The 22,117-nt window shown below is 35.9% G+C and overlaps 2 protein-coding genes across 4 annotated transcripts; one reads left to right on the forward strand and one right to left on the reverse strand.

Annotated features, from left to right (window-relative positions):
• The first annotated feature begins 445 nt into the window (after positions 1-445).
• On the forward strand, positions 446-18,147 carry snz (sorting nexin snazarus). Of its 2 annotated transcripts, XM_028316099.1 has the most exons (17): positions 447-960; positions 1,041-1,348; positions 2,283-2,455; positions 3,836-4,022; positions 4,590-4,839; positions 5,313-5,522; positions 6,568-6,742; positions 6,947-7,107; positions 8,107-8,280; positions 9,019-9,153; positions 9,230-9,370; positions 9,446-9,576; positions 9,743-9,885; positions 11,431-11,581; positions 12,003-12,136; positions 13,046-13,194; positions 16,092-18,147. In XM_028316099.1, exons 1-17 carry the CDS (start codon positions 733-735, stop codon positions 16,146-16,148), a joined length of 2,907 nt encoding a protein of 968 aa, XP_028171900.1. In that variant the 5' UTR covers positions 447-732; the 3' UTR covers positions 16,149-18,147. The 2 variants fall into 2 exon arrangements, with proteins under 2 accessions (XP_028171901.1, XP_028171900.1); XM_028316100.1 differs by lacking the exon at positions 9,230-9,370 and having other exon boundaries at positions 446-960.
• Positions 13,835-15,697, reverse strand: LOC114361146 (vesicle-associated membrane protein 7). Of its 2 annotated transcripts, XM_028316104.1 has the most exons (5): positions 15,558-15,695; positions 15,126-15,312; positions 14,618-14,804; positions 14,204-14,262; positions 13,835-14,132 (listed from the first exon to the last, which is right to left on the reverse strand). In XM_028316104.1, exons 2-5 carry the CDS (start codon positions 15,252-15,254, stop codon positions 13,941-13,943), a joined length of 567 nt encoding a protein of 188 aa, XP_028171905.1. In that variant the 5' UTR covers positions 15,255-15,312; positions 15,558-15,695; the 3' UTR covers positions 13,835-13,940. The 2 variants fall into 2 exon arrangements, with proteins under 2 accessions (XP_028171905.1, XP_028171903.1); XM_028316102.1 differs by having other exon boundaries at positions 15,126-15,697.
• Positions 18,148-22,117: the final 3,970 nt, after the last annotated feature.

A 22,117-nucleotide genomic window follows, 5' to 3' on the forward strand; every position in this document is an offset into this window, starting at 1 on the left:
TATGTAATTCCTAGGCATTGTATAGAATACCAGCTGGCCCACCGGTAATGTGTAAAGTAAACAGATTTTGATGGTTAGGGTGTAGCAAAGAGGGTGCAGGACTTAGCCGAATAACCGAGTTTTCGAACGTAATTTGTATGGAACTGACACTTAGAAAAAAATTGATGGATTTAGTATGGAGTTTGGACTTTTTAGAGTAGTAAAAGGGGGTAGGGGTCATTTTAAAAAACTAACTGAATTACAGAATACTAGGTTAGGTTATTTTTCCAAGGTAATCCTGAATTAGCCTAAATAGCCCGATCTTATTTTCTAGGTAGCCTAAATGGCTACCGGTAGCCGTTTGCATTTTTTGGTCGCCATTTGACCCCCAGAGGTAGCCTAAATGGCGATAATTCGCCTAATCTGGCACCACTGCAAGCTAATTAGATAACCAATAGACCTTCAGTTTCTGATTTTTTTATTCAATTCTTTTCTGGCATGTGATTTTTGAACGAAAAAACAAATGTCAAATTACGCAGCTCAAGGACGGACCAAGAAATCAATCGCGGAGTGTGTCATTCCCTTTTCAAATGTAAATACGAATTAGAAACACGTACAATTAACTAAAAATGACTATGAATTGAAATAAAAGTGTTGTTTAATAGTGTTAGGTATATATTATGGCACTGTGCTACTAATTATTATGTATTTATTATGAAGACTCGATGAAATCTTAAACATAAACAATTCGTGATGAAGTGGCTGATTATTACCGCTTTGCCAGTGTATTTGGCTATATCGTGGTACATTCCTCTATTGTGGAGTTTATTTTATCTAACAATATTATGTGTTTTCCTTGTCGTGTCTGTTTTTATGTTGACACTTTGGGGTCATGTCGCTCTTTCCTCTCCTCATCAGACCTCATTATTTTTAGTAGATAGAGTAGAAAAAGAAATGCGGCATCTAGAAGAGTCATTAAAGGTATGTACATTAATTTTTCATTATTTTTTTGTGTTTTAAAATGAATGTAAACAAAATTAATTATAATAATTTGTTAACAGGAAGACCAAACTAATTGGCCACATACTAAAACTAAAACACATTTACCGGTTATTTTCGGGCGTACTGTTGATAGTCAATTACAGCAGTTAATTGACAATGTTTTAAGAGACTTTGTAACTCGCTGGCTAAAGGAGTGGTCTCATAAACCAGAACCAGTGATCGATAAATTTAAAGAGCATACTTGGGGCGCAATCCAGAACTTGTATGAGAGATTGTTACGTGTGGACGCTGAAAAGTTATTAGCCAGTGACATGGTCACAAAGATAACTCAGCATTTTGAAAGAATTCGAATCGCTCGGAGCTGTGCGTAAGTAGACACACTTATTTGCATTATCTTATCTCAGCTTGACTTTAAATGACCTACCATATCATGATAAAAGATGTAATAAAATCCGGTTATAACAGAAAAAGAAAACTTCTGTGAACTAATTGTACTTAAATGTTCTTGTTATTGGTTAATATCGGATTATGAAACATCCATTTATGATTTGCAAGCAATAATGTATTTAGAAGCCCAAAATTCTTATTTATAAAATGTAAAATCTATATATATAAAAATGAAACCCGTTTCGCGTTGTCACGGCATCACGTGTGAACGGCTGAACCGATTTCGATAATTCTTTTTTTTAAATGTTTGTGGAAGTCCAAGGATGGTTCTTACGGAAAAAAATATTAAGAAAATCTCTACGCTAAGGCGGTACGAAGTTCGCCGGGTCAGCTAGTCCTGAATAAAAAAAAATATTATTAAACAAAAAAGTACAGTAAACGTTTTTTAACACACTTTTATACTCAAGTTATTTTAAAGTCAGCTAATATGATACAATACATTATTCCTATTATAATCATTTACAAGTTGCCTAAGATTACTTATTTTTGTCAGAACTGATTACCCTGGGTTGCACCATGCAGGTTACATTAACTATACAAACATCTAAAGTCTGACAAACTCCATACAAAAATACCGGCTATAATTAAGTTTAAGGTGAAGCAACTAGCCTAAGCGCTCCTGCACATGAAACCGCTACCGCGCCGCCGCCGCGCCTTTGCACTGTTTATACGCGCCGCGTGAACAGTAGTGAACACCGTGATGGATTGATGGCGCGGTGGCGGCGCGGCGGCGGTTTTACTCGGTGCGTATGAACAGTGTAGCGGCGCGGCGACGGTGCGGCGGCGGCGAGGTGGCGGCGTCGTGTGCAGGAGCCCTAAAACTTACATTATTTGACCGATTTTATCTTCTGTAGATTGGAATTGAATCAGGCCCCAGTGTTTGCTTTGGCCCCACACCTGATGTCGTGCGAGACTGAGCTGCACTACCTGAGACAGATCAGTGAGCTCATCATCATGTTTCTGATGCCGCGATGCTACTCGTTGGCGCCGGCGTCGCATCTCATGCGGGAAATACTGGCTTGTAAAGGTAAGGTTTTATGTTTGTTCTGGTTTTTTATCCACTGGACGGATGGGGCTGAAATTTGGCATGCAGGTAGATGTTATGACGTAGGCATCCGCTAAGAAAGGATTTTACGAAACTCCACCCCTAAGGGGGTAAAACGGGATCCAAGCGTACGAAGTCGCGGGCGGCCGCTAGTTTATCAATATTTGGAAAACAAACAATTTTCATACAGGAATCCAACTAGAATTAAGTAGTTTAAAGTGTCATTGCAGTTATAACTTTTATCGCTGTTTAATTAGTCTAATCCCATCAAAAACAATACTTGTCAAAAAAACCAAGTCTCGCAACTCAGTTGTTCTACGGTAAAAATTTGTGAGATCCATGTAATACCAAGTCCAGGCCACGAAATCTTTAACGTTTTACATAAATTATTGACTTGGCCATCGCACTAAATAATTTAATTTACACGTGTTTTCATGCGATGGCCAAGTCAATATATTTATGTAAAACGTTAAAGATTTCCTGGCCTGGATTTGGTATTACATGGATCTCACAAATTTTTTCCGTAGAACAACTGAGTTGCGAGACTTGGTTTTTTTGACAAGTATTGTTTTTGATGGGATCTCATTTCTTTTTGTATTTTGTAGACAGCAGTTATGTATCTAGAAAACTGGACCGAAATTGAAAAATTTTACTCAACTTGGCGGTCGCACTACCGTGCCCCCAAATATTTAAGTTTTTCCTTGATTCATACACCAAACACTACTTATATTCCAAATTTGAAGCTTCTAGGTCTGCTAGAAGTGCCTTAGAGTTTTGATGATCGGTGAGTCAGTCAGTGAGTGACAAAATTAAGTAACTTTGACCCGTTATAATTCTTAAACTACTGGTTCAAATTTAATGAAATTTTAAATATACCGTGTCTTTACAATGCCTGCATAGCTAATGAAAATTCAGCCTTCTAGTTTTATCCACAACGAAGTTACAGGCGGTCGAAAATGGCCTGAATTGCTTCGAGAAAAGGATGGTACGGCCGTGCCGCTTTTTTGCTCGACTTGGTGGGGGCACTGCCGTGCCCCCAGATAGGTAGGTACAGTAAAAATACCTCAGGAAAATGTAAATAAAATATTGAACACAAACTGTGTCGGCTACTTCGTGCGCGTGAAAATCATTTGAATATTTTTTCCGTTTTAGCAACTTTTTTCATTTATGCTCTGCTTCTATTGGTCGTAGCGTGATGGTTCCTTGATAAATGGGCTATTCAAAACCAAAATATTTTTTCAAATCGGACCAGTAAACTGAGATTAACGTGTTCAAACAAACAAACTCTTCAGCATTAGTATAGATACTCGTATCTACTACTTTTGGCGCATATTTGTCAAGCGAATCTTTCTTTATCCTCAGTATTACAACCCGCGATAGACCTGCTGACCGAGCCAGATTACATAAACCAAAAGATAATCCAGTATTTGGAGGCGCAAAAGGAAGTGAACGCCATGCACGTGAGAACGCACGAATACGCGAAGACGTTCGAGGATTACATACGGCTCATCAACAACTGCAATAATGTCGACACGCTGAAACGGTTACGGTGAGTGGTCATATGAAACTTTCACGATGTGTGGACTGAATGCAGGTGAAGGTTGGTGATATTTTATGTACCTAGAGCGAATCTAGTGCGTGTGACGTAGTGGGCCACGATGCCGAAGCAATTTCCACCAGTTGTTGTATGTTATGTAGGGTCTTAACCACTGGACCACTTTACGCGCATTGTGTGGCCGCAACCTAATGTGGTATAACATAACAAATGTATTAATGTAGAAATAAGAATCTTAATAGGCTTAAGTAGTAGATATCTAGTTTTGTTTTAGATGCTTTAGGATTCCAATAAGAATATGTATTTGCAGGAACGCCAAAAATAATTGTGACGTTCGTTTCGGCGCGCACTCTGTACGCATTTGCATTGGTCCAAAAGTAATACATAAATATCACATACAAATTGGCCTAAACCCTATTTTAGTTTTGTGACCTCTGTAGTTTCACTTACACGATAAAAAAGTCTCGTGTTCGTGCAACATTGAGATTCACTCGTCATCACCTAAATAATATTCAGGTATTTATCTATCATCTATAAAAAATCACATATCATCGCTTTCAGGTACGACATAGTCACGCAAATAATGCAAGCGACGACCTTACAAAACGTCAAACGCGCGAAGGGCGTAGACATCGACGCGATTGAGAAGCCGTCATCGCAACACAACGTCAGCAGGCAACAGATAGCTGACGCCAAGAAGCTGAAACGCTACATCAGTCAGCTGACGATCGCTAAGGCGGAGTGCGAGACAGCCCTGAGGAAGTTGGGCTGGGATGGCGCTTTTCCTACTGTTAACGAAACTGATAGTAAGGTAAAAAACAAGAATGTGGACACTTTTTCTATCTAGCCACTAACAAAACAAAGGTTTTACTATAAAGTAGGGACCTGAATTTGAAATAACAGGTAAGAAGTTGTGTGTGACACTTGGTGACAATCCAGCCCTCAAAAAGGTTTTAGTCACATTAGGGCGTGGCCTAAAGTCTATGGTACGGCACCTGCGACGTAAAGTCAGTGTCAAATAGTTCGTGACACCCAAAGTGGCCAAAAACTGGTCAATACAACCTTATTCCAATAATTTATTGTAACAAAGACGTGTTGCGAACTTTTTGGCTACTTTGGGTGTCACGGAGTACTTCACGCTGACTGTACTAGACGTGTGGCCACGCCCATAGACCTTGAACGTTTAACTTCAAGTCTATATCGTTGTGTGCGTACCCATCGTTTTCTTTTTTATTCAACGCGTGAATTTATGAAAAATAAGAACCAACCTCTCTATTATTCCAGACTCTACCCTTACACAAAATCATGGAAAGCGTCATCGGCCGTAGATACCTATCGATGTTCTTAGAAAAAATGTGTTCACAAGGCCTAGTGGGGTTCTGGATGGCGGTGGAGGAACTCCGCCACAGCCCCAGGAGTAGCTGGCATCAGCTGGGAGCCGAGATATTTTACACTTATATTAGATCGCCTAGCGCGGAAATTAAAGTTGATAAGGTAAGTAAATAATTATGCTTCTCAGAAGTTCAATTGGGTTATTATTTGTTTAGTTATGGTATCAAAAAAAGCCGTGCTTTTAAGCGATTTTGTGAAAAATATTATTGGCAGGTAGTTGCTAATTGCTCATAAGATAGGCCCCCTTTATTTAATTTATCGTCCGTGGTGCATAATCTTTTCTTAAAGGTTTTAAACCTTTGTTTGTCACCTGTCATCCGCTTTGCAATGGAGGGAAGTCGAACCTTAATTTCGAACTCCTCCTATGTTCTTCTGATTAATTTCGTTCTTCTGATTAATGACAGTTTAACTTTCCCCCGGGACAAACTTGACCTTCATTGGTTGGGTTTTTGTGGCGGTCAAGCTGTAGATCCTGGCTACACAGGAGTTGCAGTAGTGGAAACGAGAGGTGGGAATAGTCCCGTATCAAAAAAAGCGTTTCGACTCCCAAATTCTTTATTAGTACAGTCAGTCGGTAGACTGGGCAGGCCTCCCACAGGTGGTCCGACGATCTGGTTAAGATCGCAGGAGGTGCCTGGATGCGGGCGGCGCAGGACCGGTCTTTGTGGAAACCTTGGGGGAGGCCTTTGTCCAGCTCTGGACGTCTTGCGGCTGAAACGAACGAACAACCAGCGTCCAATAGTTCGTGACACCCAGTGGTCAAAAAGTTGACAACACAACCTAATTCCAATTGCAACAAAGACATTTTGGGAACTTATTCGCTACTTTGGGTGTCACGAACTATTTGACGCTGACTTTACGAGTATGTAGGAGGTTCTTAATACAGCTTGCCCTAGCTTTGTTATCCCACTGTTACTTTATATTTCAGACATTCTATTTATCAGCGATAAACGTTGAAAATGTTAGTTACAAGATTTAGACTGATAGTATAAATAGCCAATGACAGGTTTCCCTCTTTATAAAAGTACATTGTTTTTGGAAAAAATATGAATAAATTCTATAAATAAAATATTTCAGCTCAAAATTCAGAGATAGTAGGTATAGAACTTTCTGCTCAGAATGTGTCTTTATTTATTCTTAATTTTAGGATACGAGAAAACGTATGGAGGCTTTCTTACTCGGGGACAAAGGACCAGAGGTTTTTTACGAAGTTCAAGACACGGTAGTAGATACGATACAAGAGAAATACTATACTTCATTTCTGTTGAGTGAGCAGTACAGAGCGTTTATAGCGGAACTTGCGACTGAAGAAGCCAATAAAGGTATAACTCGCACATACAAAGTTGCCACCTGGAAGGAAAGATAGAAAAAAGAAAGGAATGTTTTCTTTGAGTAAAATTTTCTATCTACAGTATTTACTTTCCCTCCAGGTAGCCTTACAAAATTCCAACCTGTATAACAAAAAATAAGTCACGAGTAAAATAAAGAGCACTCAACTTGATATGAGAATGTTTTTATTTTTGCAGAAATGAACTCCGAACGATCGCCAATAGAAGACCGTCAGTTATCAAACGAGTCCGTGTCATCAGCGGAAAGCGTGGCAGGCGCGTTGCATCTTAACGAACATTCCACTTACGCTAGAAGAAAACTCGACCAATTGCAAGAGAGGCACAACAATAAAATACAGGTAACAAACCTTTAAGCGCCGGCGCACCTTTTTACTGTCTTTACCAAACAGAATCGCGTTTTGACAGCTTCTAAAATGTCAATTCACTTTGGAATCATTTACACTTTTGTTCCTTTCCAAAAATGAATCCCCCGACCACGCCTACTAATAGGCTAGTTTCCTAAAAAAAACTTTGTCTATCATCAAAAAATATTGGACAATTTACTTTGGTATCTTTTACACTTTAGTTCATTTCCAAAAATGAATACCCTGACCACGCCTACCAATAGGCTGGTTTCCTAAAAAAAACTTTATCTATCATCAAAAAAAAAATATAAATCAAACATGTAATTACAAAGTTATGGAGCGTTAAAGTTCCCCGTGACGTCACAAAGTGCTACACTTATAACCACGTCTTGACGTCACGTTCCTTTTGATTGGCGCGCTTTATCTCACTTCAATTTTCATTCATTTGAAAAAGTAAAAAATACCTACATGTCGAGTATTTTTTGTCAAGTTAACTGACGGACTAGTTCAAACATTTGCTTTTTTACCCAGGAAACATCCCTATTCTATACAAAAACACATCAACAACACAAGTATTTTTTACTTACCATAGATCACCAGTCTCCACAAACAAGTTACCTATATTTGGTTATACCAAATCGTAAGGATGTTACTTTACTTTGTATCTACTTGTTTGTGGTGATAAACAAATTCCATTTTATTTTTATTTTTTACTAGATGACCCGGCGAACTCTGTTCCGCCTTAAAGGCAATAAATAAGCCATCGCAATTTTTCCTCATTTGCTCACCGTTTAGACCTACCCTGGACTACGACAAACATTTTAAAACCAAAATCAGCTCAATCGGGCCAGCCGTTCTCGAGTTTTAATCAGACTAACGAACAACAATTCATTTTTTTTTTATATAGATATATAGATTATTTTTCCCTGAACACGCTCACCGGTGACAAAAAGCAAACGAAATTCCCACTTTAATAAAAATATTTATTTCTAGGCACTCGCAGCCCTTCGAGCGTCCCTAAAGCCAGATTCCCCCGCTTTAGCAATGCTAGCTAACGAAGTGGAGCGCTTAGCTGGCGAGCAGATGCGTTTAGAAGCTCACTTGGCTCGGACCGACACTTGGGCGGAGCACCTCGGCCTGTGGCGAGCTACTGTGCATAGCGCTGAGGTATATTTCACATTCGTTTCAGCCAAATGACGTCCACTGCTCGACAAAAGCCTGACCAAGGTTTTTCACAATGAACGGTCCTGCGCTGCCCGCATCCAGGCTCTTCCCGCGACCTTTACCAGATCCTCGGTCCACCTAGTAGGAGGTCTGCCCAAGCTATGTTTAACATTACTCAATTGTAAAAACATTCTATCAAATCAAATCAAATCATTTATTTGTAAAACATAGGTAGATGTGGAATTCAGGTGGTACATAATAATGGGTAGAGCTCTATGTTTGGCCTATGAGTGGCATACAAATTATTAGTCCCATATAAAGATACAAACAAAAATTAATAGTTACATAACATAATAATTCAATGTCAATTTTAAGAATTTAAATTTAATGCTTACAAAACTATCATGTCAAAATTATATTACAAATATACATACATATCTAAAAGTTTTTTTTATAATAATTGGGAAACGGTCTAAGAGAAAAACAATATCAATCCACACCCGTTTGTGGGTGACAGCTGACAGCTGTGTTACGTCATATCACCCTTCCCACTCCGCCCTATTTCAATTAAACCTACTTAGATAAAACTGAGGTGCAGGAGAGCTAATGACTTAAATACTATTAAGGGCTGTAAATAAGGCTTGTATGTCTTTTTGTAACAAATTGCCTTGGATTACGCTTAAATTATACACAAGAAGTTTTTTTTTCACACCATTTTTAAATCACCTTCCATCGTTACAGATAATAGACGAATCAAAACCACCACAGTTTGTCATAGTAGTTCACATGGCTGAACAAGAAGTAATAAGTTGCGACGACAGGCCTGAGCAAATATCCACTGGGTGGGTGCTATTACGAACCCTAAACGAATTCCAAGTGAGTGCCATTGCAATTTCAATCTTAAAACTTGAAACTTCAGTCCATATTTGATTTGTCGGTTTGATTTTTTCAGGAATTACATCGAAAACTAAGGCCTCTGTGTTCGGAACTAAAAAACCTGGAGCTGCCATCAAATTCTTTTAAATTTTTATTTGGTAAAAACGATAGGAACTCTTTAGAAAAAGCAAAAACTTTAATACAGAAATATTTAGAAGTAAGGCCTTTTTTCTCCTTTGAAGTTATGAGATAACAATACGTAGTGTTTCTAATTATTTAATTTATTTTTCAGTTTGTATTAGAAGACGATAGACTAAACCAAAGCGAAGCTTTATACACATTCCTGAACCCCAGTTCAGAGTATCTTAAACAAGGAGAATTGCCAAAGAAAAATAAGTTCTCTTTTTCTACATTATTTAAAAGGTAATATACAAAAATACTGAGTAATTTCATACTTTGGATGTCTGTACATAAGATAACATTCGAATTCCGTTCAAAGACATAGTTTATCTTAAGTTACAATCATAATCAATACACCTCAGTATAAATAATGCTAAATGTTCATAAAATATTTTATTTATTTCCCAAGTACGAGTAGCGAAGCAACGAGCCGATCATCTCAAGAGAAAGAAGCGTTCACGCACCTTTCGGCAGACGAGGACGAAATATCGTTGTACCTCGATGGTAACGGAGGCGATGCCGCCAATAAAAACATCACTACTGCTATGCGTGGTGAGTAGACATATCCTACTTAATATTATAAAGGCGAAAGTTTGGATGTCTGGATGTTTGTTACTCTCACCCAAAAACTACTGAACGGATTTTGTTGAAACTTTACAGTATTATTGTTTATAACCCAGATTAACATAAATGACGATATTTAAATAAATAAGAGGTGTCTAAAAGCGCTATCTATCGTCATTGGTTAAAATCTACAGCGCTGGAAAAACGTTTTTGACGTTCGTAAATATTCATGCGGGGAAGCCGTGAAACGCCATCTATCAACATGATATCTAACGGGGGTAAAACGAAGTCCACGCGTACAAAGTCGCGGCCACTAGTTCATAATAATTTTGTCAGCTAATGTAACTTATTTTAACGTGAAATGACTATTTGACTATAATAATAACTACTCGTGTTCAACTCCAACCACTTATTCTACCAGAAAAGACGACGCACATAAAACAAGATAAAATAATTAGTTAAGAAATGACGCTTATAAGTTACATCTAAAAAAGATGCCACAGTATTTACTTTGATGTTTCGTCGTCCGTTCACAACCAATCGCCTCAAAAAATTCGACTATTCTCATGTCATCAATAACGTAGCTAGTCGTTAGTTGACAGCCTATTCCACTTAAATAGCTAGTGAAAAATAAAATTAACTATTAATTTCAAGGTGCATGCTACTGCTAATTGACAAGCGTTCGCATACTTAGAACGATTAAAGGTATGTTCACATTGCCGCGTTCATTCGACATTATTATTAGACCAGCGCATACGCCAGTTTCGTGCGGAAAAAGAATCACGTGAGACGTTCATGCCTAGCGCATGATGCTTTACTCCTTGATATTTAACGGCCTACTTAGCGTAGCGTGTAAGACAAGACACTTTTCAATTAAAATAGATTGTTCATCTAACGGTTATTCGTCCCGGGCTCGATTCCCAGACGTGTTATTTTAGAAGCCGACATTAAATTAAGAGCACCACCTAAATGTGAAAGTTTATTGAAGTACACACGACACATAGAGCTAAACATTAGCATCTTAATTAGTTGTAATACTTAGAAAGGAAGAAAGTAAGAAAATAATGTTTATTCAGTATCATCGACAATACACTTACTTAGGTGCTATTTAGCAAAAAAATATATAGTTAATATGTTGTTGTGTTAATTGTATTGTTATTATTTGTTCTCTGTATCCTTAAATAAATAAATAAATAAATAGTCTGAAAGATTTTGAATCAGATGTGCTACTTTTAAAATCTAAAGTTGGTCAAGAAAGCAGATCAAAGTTAATAGACAACGTTTCTTATTCCATTCTTTTTTTTCCTACTATGGTTTATTTAATCTACTACATATATAAAAATAAGTCGGGTTTTCCTCCCTGACGCTATAACTCCAGAACGCACAAACCGATTTCCACGGTTTTGCATTCGTTGGAAAGGTCTCGGGCTCCGTGAGGCTTATAGCAAAGAAAATTCGGGAAAAGGGGGTAAAACCACGCGTACGAAGTCGCGGGCGGCCGCTAGTTTGTCATAAAAAAATGTTTATTTACAGGTACTGGCATCGTCGGCGAAGAGAGAGACAGCATAGCGGAACCGCTATACGCTTTGTTGAGCGAAGTATTCGACATGCGAGGAGTGTTCCGATGGCTCAGGAAAACTCTTGTCACGTTTGTGCAAATCACATACGGCAGGACGATAAATAGGTAATATATCAATGTGAATTTTGACAAGAATGCAAGTTTGTTTACCCGGCTTTTTGAAAATTTGCCAGCGAGAAATACACGTGCTTGAAAAGTTAAATTCATAATTTGCAAATGTCATATAGGTAGTGTTGATAGATGTTATCGTTATGAGTTTAAATTTGGGCCTCTAACGGTTCGCGTGATGAAAATTTGTCGATTTCTTACCAAGAGCATATAAACATAAGTTTTTAGGTACACACGGCCACTTTTTGCTCTCGCTGTCATCAAATGGCGATTCTTGGCAATGGGTAGTTAACACTATTGCCGATAGTACCTACCCCACTTCACAAAAATAAATTTTAAGTCCTCCTAAGTAGTTTGAATAGTTTACATTACAATAATAGCTTAAAATATGATAATAAATTAAGTTATTTATTTTTAGACAAATCAAAGAAACGGTTTCCTGGTTATTCTCGGAGCAGATGCTTCATTACTACATCAGCGTGGTTCTAAAATCGTGGTGGCCTGGTGGTGTTCTCAGTGAAACTACGTCCAATCGGAACTTCCAAGATAAAGGTAAAACATGGGTAATTATTATGCATATAACTGGAGGTAAATTCCGATTGGTTACATTACAAAAAATCTTGACTTCACATTTTAGCTTATTACGCTATTTTGTGTTACGTTACTTACCGTGGTAAGATTTGTGACCGGTGGCTGAGGCTTAGTTACCACTAAGGCGGAGCGGAGCGGAGACTAAAGATGTGCGGCGAAGTTAGCAGACTATTTCCACCAAAGCGGAGCGGAGAGGGGCGTGGGACGTCCACCTACAAGGTAGACCGACGACATCGCAAAGGTAGCAGGGAAGCGCTGGACGCAGGCCGCTACCAATCGATCAACATGGAAAGCTATGCCTAAGCCTAGATATGCTGGCCTATGGCTGAGGTGATGATGATGATGATGGAGCGAAGAGGAGACGAGAGATGTGTGACCTGTGCGTCAGTCTTGCTATCTATGAAATACCGCACCACTCTGCACAGCTCCGAACCGCACCGCCGAACAAGTTCGCCCGACTCTTCTTCGCTCGATCCATTTCCACCGAAGTGGAGCGGAGTTTGGATGTGGAAATTATAAAGTCCGATTGGTTATTCAAAACACCTCTCTACTCCACTCCGCCTTGGTGAAAGCCGGGCCTTATTCCTTCTAGAAATAAAACTATCCACAATAGTCTATTCAATACTACATTATACGGGACTATTCCCACCTCTCGTTTCCACTGCTGCAACCAACTCCTGTGTAGCCAGGATCTACAGCTTGACCGCCAATAAAAACCCAACCAGTGAAGGTCAAGTTTGTCCCGGGGGAAAGTTAAACTGTCATTGGAATCGCAACTAAATTAATCAGAAGAATATAGGAGGAGTTCGAAGTTAAGGTTCGACTTCCCACTACTACTACATTACTAACGTTTTATTCCCCTGCTTATAGAACATACGCGAACGCTGGCATCTCAGCAGCTGACAGAAAGCGTGGTGGAAGCGCTGTCTTCGCTGGTAGGCGCGCACGCCGCAGCCAGGGGCGCTCACAAGCTGTTCCTCACGCTACAGAACACTACACACAACAAACAGCTGTTCTATGTAAGTACATACATATACAATGTGTCCGGGCATGTAGTGAAGGGCATGAAATACTTCAAATCTGGGGCTTGACCCATTTCTTGCAAAATTACAAGGATTTATAAATTGTCCATAGATTACGCCCTTAAAATTAGGTCACTACATGCCCGGACACACTGTATATTTGATATTTCGTGCATTTGTACAGTCCGCCTCAAATGTTTCGTGACACCTAAAGTGACCAAAAAGTTGATAACTTTTTCCAATTTTAACGTCGTGTTGCAAAGTTAGTACTTTGGGTGTCACGAACTACATTTAGTATTTGACGCTAACTGTACTGCTGGTGAAATGAAGGTAAGCTACGAGTAGAAGCATTACCTTTCAGACAAATTCGATGGCAAGTAGGTCGATCATCGAGGTAGGTGCGCCAAAAAGGTTTTTCACATCTTACAAATGCACATTCCTCTACATGCAGTTTTTTTTTTCTAATTTTATAGATTTTGATTATATTTCCTCTTCAGCGCTTGCAGAAAATGCACTTAAAACTTTGCTAAGTTGGTCATCTATATTAGTTCAAAAAAACTAAGTCTCATCATGGTAATTTTTCTAATCAAACAACTATTTTATAATATTTAATAAATGTATTTTTATATGACTTACAATAAAATTATTATTAGACCTCTACACATCTATCACTAGATTGTGAGCGAGAACTAGAAACTTGAACCCCTATATTAAATAATATCACTGTATATTAATTATTCTAGTTAAGTCTTGAAAACAGAGTGATAGAGTGAAAATAGCAATGCTCCAGTTAAAATAACTTGAGATATTGGTCCGAATATGCACATTGCTATGCCAAGAGCCAGAACTAATACCGCGCCTATAATATAGTACAGTCTTGAGTCTTTTACAGTTACTATAACTTGCTCAGGATTTTTCCCAACGTATGATATGGTCTGGAACAAAAAATACCGTTTTATAATCTTGTTTTATTTTTAAAAATATGCAAAAATAAATAGATACTTACGCTAAATGATAAATTATCCACGTTGTTAACTAACAGTATCTTTTCTCCTAATAATGTTTCTGGAAAAGACAAAAAACCTGTTATGATACTTTAATTAATTTATAATAAAAAACACGTTTATATTAGGTAGGTTGACTATTGACTAATAAGTCATAGACACATAACACTATAAAAAACTGCTATCAAACCCCAAGTAGTTTTCTATCTATTAGCTACAAAACTACATTTCAGTTGTTTTAGTCGCTAGTCGTCGTTAGAGTCGGCGAACAAGTACCTAACTCGGAATATTCCTATTGCTATCCAAAAATAGGGAAATCGTGTTTTATTAGATGTTTTTTCCTTCTGTTTTGACAGCTTATAAAAAGTTGGTGTGCCTACTATTGTTCTTGTTTGTTTATAACGTTTTATACATACCACTACAACCGACTCCAATGGAATTCAGTTCGTCCAATTCCCCCTTCCTTATCGTGATAGTGCTGTAGTCTTCGCTATACCGGTACATCTCATCGGCGAGGACGGCACTAAAGTTGCACTTATCACTGCCAATAAACCTCCTTTGGATCTCATTTAAGAAAAGGAACGCTCTTGACCGCTGGCACAACTGTTAAATTAACATTTTATGTGAGCAATCAGCATGTAACACTCAAAATAATAAATTAAGAGATTCTGTTTTCAGCTACATACAATTAAAAAACCAATAAATATGCTTCTTTAATGTCATTCAAAATAAACTGTATTACGACATGATTTCGCTAAACATATTTTTATTATCATCTTTGTTATTATTGATTCTATATTTGAGTAAAATGATAGACAAAAATAATTCTTATCAATATACAAATTTTAAAACATTTTTTATAATTTACAAAAAAATATTGCCTCTGCACATTAATCTTGAATTCAAATACTTTATTCCACTTACCTTATCAGTCACACAAAAGTAGAAGTATTTATCCGCAACAATATAATGAAATAGGTAATGACCGTGTGCATAAGTCATCTTTTGATTATTCTCTGGGATTTTAGTCAAAACTTGATCCATGATTTCCATAAAATTCCCACCGCAACTGGCAAAGTTCGATACAACGTTTTTATCACAGGCCACTGCACTGAATAGGATAGGCATTTTTATTTTATTTATATTTACACAAAGTATTAAATCTAATCACTTCACTTATAAATCATCACGCTTCATTTATTTGTGAATGCACTCAACACTTTTATAACCACTCGCTGCTACCTCTCTTACATTTAACAGCGAACTGATATTCGGGAAGCGTTTATTCGCCCACGCATTCCCCGCGAATGCTGAACCGCTATCACAGATATCTTACGATCATTCTAAAATTATTACCTTGTCGGCTTGCTTGTAGCTAAAAACGTTCGGACGCGCTAAAAATGTCCCCACCAATTGTCGATCAATGCGAAATACTGAGCCAAGTGTGCGGAAGACATTTCAATTTCGCTCGTTAAAGTAATTTACGCCAAACATTATGTTTAATATCTTGCTAATTGCTTACGACTATTTAGTAGGTATCTATCATAGTCTATTACGTATTAAGGTATCAAGTCTACCTAAGTACTTAGTTCTCATAACTTATCGTTCTCATGTTATTGAATACTGAATATAATTCTGGAATGTCTGTATCAAACAACACTCGGAAATGTTGCTGAAAGTCTACAAAATACACAAGACATTGACGATGAACAAAAAGTTAAATTTTATGTTAATTCCTTTTGGTTTAAATTCTGTTTATAATCTCAAAGTGACAAAAATTCATAAATTACTCGTAGTTTTACAACTGGACATTTTGTTAGTAGTCTCAAATCAACATAAACTAATGAATTATACTAAAATACAACTTGACGAATTATTTCTCCATTTCAGGAACTCTTCGAACTAGTCTTACTGGAAGTGTTTCCGGAACTCAAAAGATATCACTAATATCTCAACTCGCTTAGGTAAGATAAAGCCATGACAATAGATTAACAAAATTTCATATGATCTTACAGGGAATTTTATCCAAAAACAATGATGTAATATTTTGGTACTCTTTAAGAGACATTCCAATATACATTCTTTGGTGATTTGAAGGTTTTTATTCCAATATTTATTCGTTACCGATACAATACAGTATTGATCTCATCTGTACTCATACATTTGTAGATGTTAATATATTTCGACTAGGCCTCTTTATTAATTTGTGCCAAAGATTGCACTAAACAGTAAATAACTGCTTTAATTTATTTTAAATTATCTTTAATGGTTACTTTACAAATGGCACTTTTGTACAAATATTCTTCTCACTAAGACCAGTGCAAAAGAATTGACGAGTATGATGTTATAACTCGAATCAATGGGTTTTTTTTTTTTCTTGGCTTTCGCGGTTTGCGTTTAGCCACAACGGTGTGGATCAATGGGTTTTCCATAATTACGCTCACCAGTTTGCGCCACTAGCGAGTAAAGGTGAGTATAGACTGCAACATTTCTATGTAATGTAACGTTCTTACGAATGGTACAATACAGGCAAAAGCTCAGTTAGCCTAAGCATTTCTATATAAAAATAGAATATAGAATATGAGATCATCATAGGTGCTCTTGCAAAAGCTCGACGAAATGTTACACCAATATGCTCGTTGGTTTTTAAAAGGCTGTAACAAAACATCGAGCGTCGTGTTCGAAGAGCGTTCGAGTAAATTTCAAAATGGCGAATGCTCGATGTTCTGATACAAGTAAATGCTCTAGTCTATACTCACCTTAAGATTCTGTCAGTTGATTGTGACTGTGATAGTGGCGCTAACTTGTGAGTGCTGGAGCAGAAGGATTATCCCATTAATTTGCAATCATTTGGTTATTAAGGAAATTCTTATTGTACAAATGCGCTATTTGTAGTCGCAAATCTCTATTGACTATGAACTATATTAATGATTATAATAATTTTCAACCTTCACAAAGATCTGCTAGTATAATGTGAAGTTATTGGAAAATAGTAGATATTAATTTATTTTAATTTATCTAATACTACATGTTTATGTAGTTAAATGTGACTTAGAATTATGTGACGTTATTTTAGTATTGTGTTCGTGTTGTTCGGCTGTGCTATAAATGGTGCACTATGCATTTGTTACGTTACTGCACTGACTTTAAAGTTTATTTTTATTGACGTTTCAATAAAATGTGTCGGACCTAAATTATAAATACGGGGTGTATGGGACAGGTTGGCAAAAACTTAACCAGTACGCTTGGATCACATCTCTGAACTCGATACTTGAATTATTTCAAAAGCTTTCTACTTAATTTTAATTCAACAACGATTACTAAGTGTACCACTCATTTTAATATACTACTTTTAGAAACTACAAAGATAGGAAATAAGAATACATTTCAAAATTCCAGAAAACAAACTAAATAATAATTTTCAAATCAGAAGTATCGACCGAACTTACTGACAAGTTTTTGTCCCTTACATCCTGTATGATTTGTCAAATGGACTTCGAAATCTCGTAAATAAGACAATGTAGAAATAAGTATTACGCAAGTATTAAAAATACGATTGCAAATAAACCACTGAAAATTATCATTGTCAATATAGTGACTAAATAGCATAGTATTTTAATTTCCCACCCAAGAATACTCGTTTAGCTTAAGCACAAATAAGCTGTTAATCCCAAGTGATTACAAAACTTTTACAAAAGAAATTATTTTCTACTCTTTACTAAATGTTTATTATTAGTATATTATGTCGGTCATAACTATTTAAAAGCAAAGATTATGTACGTACCTATGTACCTATTACTATGTATCGTTATAAGGCATTTTATTTTATATTCGGTGTCTTTGGAACTATCTACAAAGTGTTATATAATATTATGCGATTGTTGACTACGGTTAAGCATCATTATGTATGTAGGTATATGTAATAAAAATAAAGTGATATATGTTACGTATTTTATTAACTTAGCCTTTCCTAAATAACTATTTAAGTAAGTATCACATAACATAAAGCAATTGAAAAAGAAAAAACAATGACTGGTTCAACTCAAGCATAAGTTTTGCTCTTGGATCTTTCCATCTAATAATCGAAAACTTAAACGAATAACTCGATATTGTTTGAACCTTGCGATCTGATGTGTAATCAATAGGACATTCCAAATCATTTTTATCTTTTTTTTATGTGATAGGTTGCAGACTAGCTTACGGATCTTATAATCATCTCTTCATTCGTCATAGTTTTAACTGTCTAGCATGTCAAAAAAGGGGTATAAATAAAAGACTTATGTTATTTGAATAATTTCTATTTAAATTTTCAGTACAATAATAAATCGGACAACAGCTTTAACACCTAAATAGAGGCAAGAAGGTGTAAAAGCTGTTTAATTCATTATCTAATTTTCCACTATAATTTAATATCCAAAGTAATTAAATTAATACTGATTTTCACATTTGGCACAATATATATTTTAAATTTAGAATTTCTCATTGTGGAAAAAATATGAAAAAAAGTATATTAATAAAAGTGGATGATTATTATTACGCTTTGTGCGTGCCTCTTGTGCATCAGCTGAGTGTGTGCGCACACAACCGCGGGAAACTGGCACTAACATATTCACATACTGCCCAACATCGTCATCACCGGTGATCGACTAACTCTCAAAGCATCTGGTATCACAGCACTCTCATACTTTAACTTTTCTTCCCTTATAAGCTATTAACAAAACAATTTACATAAAATATGTCTTAAAACTAATATAAAAAGTCATATGAAATACTTCACTATTCTTTCAAACCTCTTCAATTTTGTTCTTTAATGTATTTAAGTTTTAATGAAAGAGGATTGAAAGTATTTAACGTAACGCATCTGAATTGTCACATTACGATATTGTGTTTCTAATATCGAGAAATGGGGCGGATTATTTTTGAGTTCACAAAGTTATACACGTAAATGATAAACATACGTTTTTCTTTGAAGATTTACAGTTAATAAAAATATGAGTAATCTGTCCAATGTATAGAAACGTCAAGATAAAATATTATACATCTTATTAAGATGTAATAAAGATTTCAGAGTAAATTAAACATTAACATTGGTTTATAGTAATAATGCTTTATTTCATCGATCTGTTAAAAGGAACTTTCGTTTTGCTTCAGTAGAAAATAATTCAATCCATATTATAAAATCAATAATACTTTACATAAAAAGTTAATGAGTTCAACAAATAATAATTTGCATTGTGACCGGTTACACCGTTGACTCCCGTCCTAACTCTACCTTAGATTAAAACACCCTGTGAAACGTTATGCACGTCCAATTCGTGTTTGAGACGTTATTTATTCACAAATAAACAAAAAATTCAAAGTTCAACAAACAAGGTGTTCATTCCATTACTCTAATAATTATTCTTAACGGTAGAGGTCAGAAACAATGTAGGCTTTGATAGTAAATTCAAGCGTTATTTTTAAATCTAGTTAATTTACTAAAGAATTCTGATATGAGATGCATGTTAGTGGCGTCCCTACGCATAGGCAGGTAGGTGCAACAGTCGAAATGAAATAAATAAATTTAAACGCATCACGTAACGAGTGTCCCTTTAAAAGCACATATTTTAACCCCTGTCCTTATTTTATATAAGTATGTTAATGTAAGGCGAATTTAATATATTTTTTCTGTCTGGTAGAGTTCTTAAAGAATTATTTGCAACAACAGATAACAATGGTAAACATTAAATGCCGCCGTTATATCAAAGAAAGTAAGACTGGTTTCAAAACATGTGCCGTTCAAGGAATGCCCTTTATAAATAAACTATTATTTACAATGCAATATCATTTGTTTGACAAAAAACGTCATAATTAAAACTAACTATTTACATTGATATTTTATTGTCACCATAATAATCCTGGTGAATTACTTCTAAAAGTGAATTCGTTATTATTTATACCGAAATTAAATTTGGCAATTTAAAGATATAAAAATTAAATTAACTTAAAAGTCTTTCGTTTTCCTGATTCCTCCATAGTTCGAGCTTTCGAAAAATGAGTATTATATGAAGTTTGGGATTTCACCACAGGGTATTCCTCGAAATATTTGCGTGGTCACAATACGATCCCAAACTTCAGTACGTCTATAAAAATCTATATATTACATAATTATATTTGAGCTGCGGCGACGCCTCCCGTGAGCCGCGGCGAGGCGTGCGTCCAGCACAAATGGTGTACAAAAATAATAAATATCATGTATAATGTATATATCGTTTTACACATATCCTTCCTCTCATATACAAACACACGCTCAATGTTTTTGATAATATTTATTTTTTTGTACTGCGGTATCATGCTAAAGTTGCATTGTCTAACAATGTCCGAAAATGAGATAGTCATTTTATGACATCTGCAAATACAAAAGATATAACTAAATTAAAATCGAGTTACTACCATTTAGCATGCCACCGTAGTTATAAAATTTGAGTTCTTAACACTAATTCTTTTTATTAGTATTATTTATGGAATGAGATACAACGAATATGGAGTAAGTACATTATTTGCTTGTAGACATCTATTTACACACAAGATGTTTTCTTTAATTTCCTATAATTTCTAAACGTATTTATCTATTTCTATAAACTATAACAATAGGTAACCATTTCGGTATTATACTGTAGTATTATAATATGTCTTATTTATAATAAAACATATGTTATTGTTATAAGATGTGGTATGTAATTATTTATTATGAAATTAACTGTAGAAAAACGCACGTGAAAATTTAAATGAATAATGTCTAACATCTTATTACGAGCTAGTTCTTAATACTTGTTATTCTACGTACAGTAACTCCAAATTATAGACATATTGAAACGATCCATCCACAAGAGAATAAATTGTATTCATTTATTTACTAACAATGTGATCTTAAAATATCTACGTATCCCTTTGGACATTTCCAAATCTGAAATTGACGATTTTATAATAGATCGATCCCAAGGAGAAACACAATGGAAGCAAACTGAAGTCCCGTCATCGTCCTCGTTTCATTGATAGGCCGCATTCAGACGGCGATTGTTTCCTCGTATACTTCAAACGAGACTTCATCGAATAGTACACTCGATATAATCGATTAGTACATATCGATAACATTTCCATTTATCACGAAATAATACCATTCAATTCATTAAATGCTAAGCTACATGATAAATAATATCAATTAAATTATTATAAATGACTTCAACGTCACTGTATCAATAATAATGCGGTTTACAAATAGATTTTGTGTTTTTGTATGTATCTTAAATAACACTGATTCGAATAATAAATATTATGAAAACAGTTTTACGCTTCGGTTAAACCTTTGTTTAAATACCTGTCTTAATTTAAATTGTCTTAAAACTTTTTTCACGGACAAATAAATACAATCGCAATTGCAATTAGTTTCTCGTGTGCAGAAATTCGATAAAAATATTTGCACATAAAGCCTTTTGATGACACCAACGAATGTTGAGTTTCGTAGCCTCCGTAAATGCGGAGTCGTAGGCTACGCAGCTATGAAATCTCGTAGACGATTACACGATTCGTAGCACTTATAATTTCGTAGGTTGAGAGAAAAGCCAAGTTACGTCCTGTTGAGTAGTCAAGTCATGTGGTTACCTATAAAGGTAGCTAGAACTATTTTTAAATTAGTATTTAGTGTCACAGTCGAGCCACGCCTATTGCTTGCGTGGTGAGCTCAGTTTTCGTTAGCTTGAGCATTTTGTAGCGAAATCGTTTGGTTGGTGATTGCAGACAAATCATTACGAATCTCGATATGAGTTGCAGAATGTTTAGTAATGGTTCCTACAGACTACAAACTCGTGACTCGCCGCAAAGTTATAATTCATTTTCCTTTTTTTTAATCATGTTATTATGAACTGATCAATCATACA

This window comes from Ostrinia furnacalis, unplaced genomic scaffold (assembly GCF_004193835.3).
Source record: "Ostrinia furnacalis isolate ACB-3 unplaced genomic scaffold, ASM419383v2 OfSCF5438, whole genome shotgun sequence".
In the NCBI taxonomy this organism is placed as follows: domain Eukaryota; kingdom Metazoa; phylum Arthropoda; class Insecta; order Lepidoptera; family Crambidae; genus Ostrinia; species Ostrinia furnacalis.

Bases quoted from the DNA above. Each gene is read 5' to 3' on its own strand.
- snz (XM_028316099.1), top strand. From the start codon at position 733: ATGAAGTGGCTGATTATTACCGCTTTGCCAGTGTATTTGGCTATATCG. The intron at 8,281-9,018 runs GTATATTTCACA...CCATCGTTACAG, and splicing joins CTACTGTGCATAGCGCTGAG to ATAATAGACGAATCAAAACC. The intron at 12,137-13,045 runs GTAAAACATGGG...CCCTGCTTATAG, and splicing joins TCGGAACTTCCAAGATAAAG to AACATACGCGAACGCTGGCA.
- LOC114361146 (XM_028316102.1), bottom strand. From the start codon at position 15,329: ATGCCTATCCTATTCAGTGCAGTGGCCTGTGATAAAAACGTTGTATCG. The intron at 14,263-14,617 runs GTATGTATAAAA...TGTCTTTTCCAG, and splicing joins CATTGGAGTCGGTTGTAGTG to AAACATTATTAGGAGAAAAG. The intron at 14,133-14,203 runs GTAAGTATCTAT...TTTTTGTTCCAG, and splicing joins TGGATAATTTATCATTTAGC to ACCATATCATACGTTGGGAA.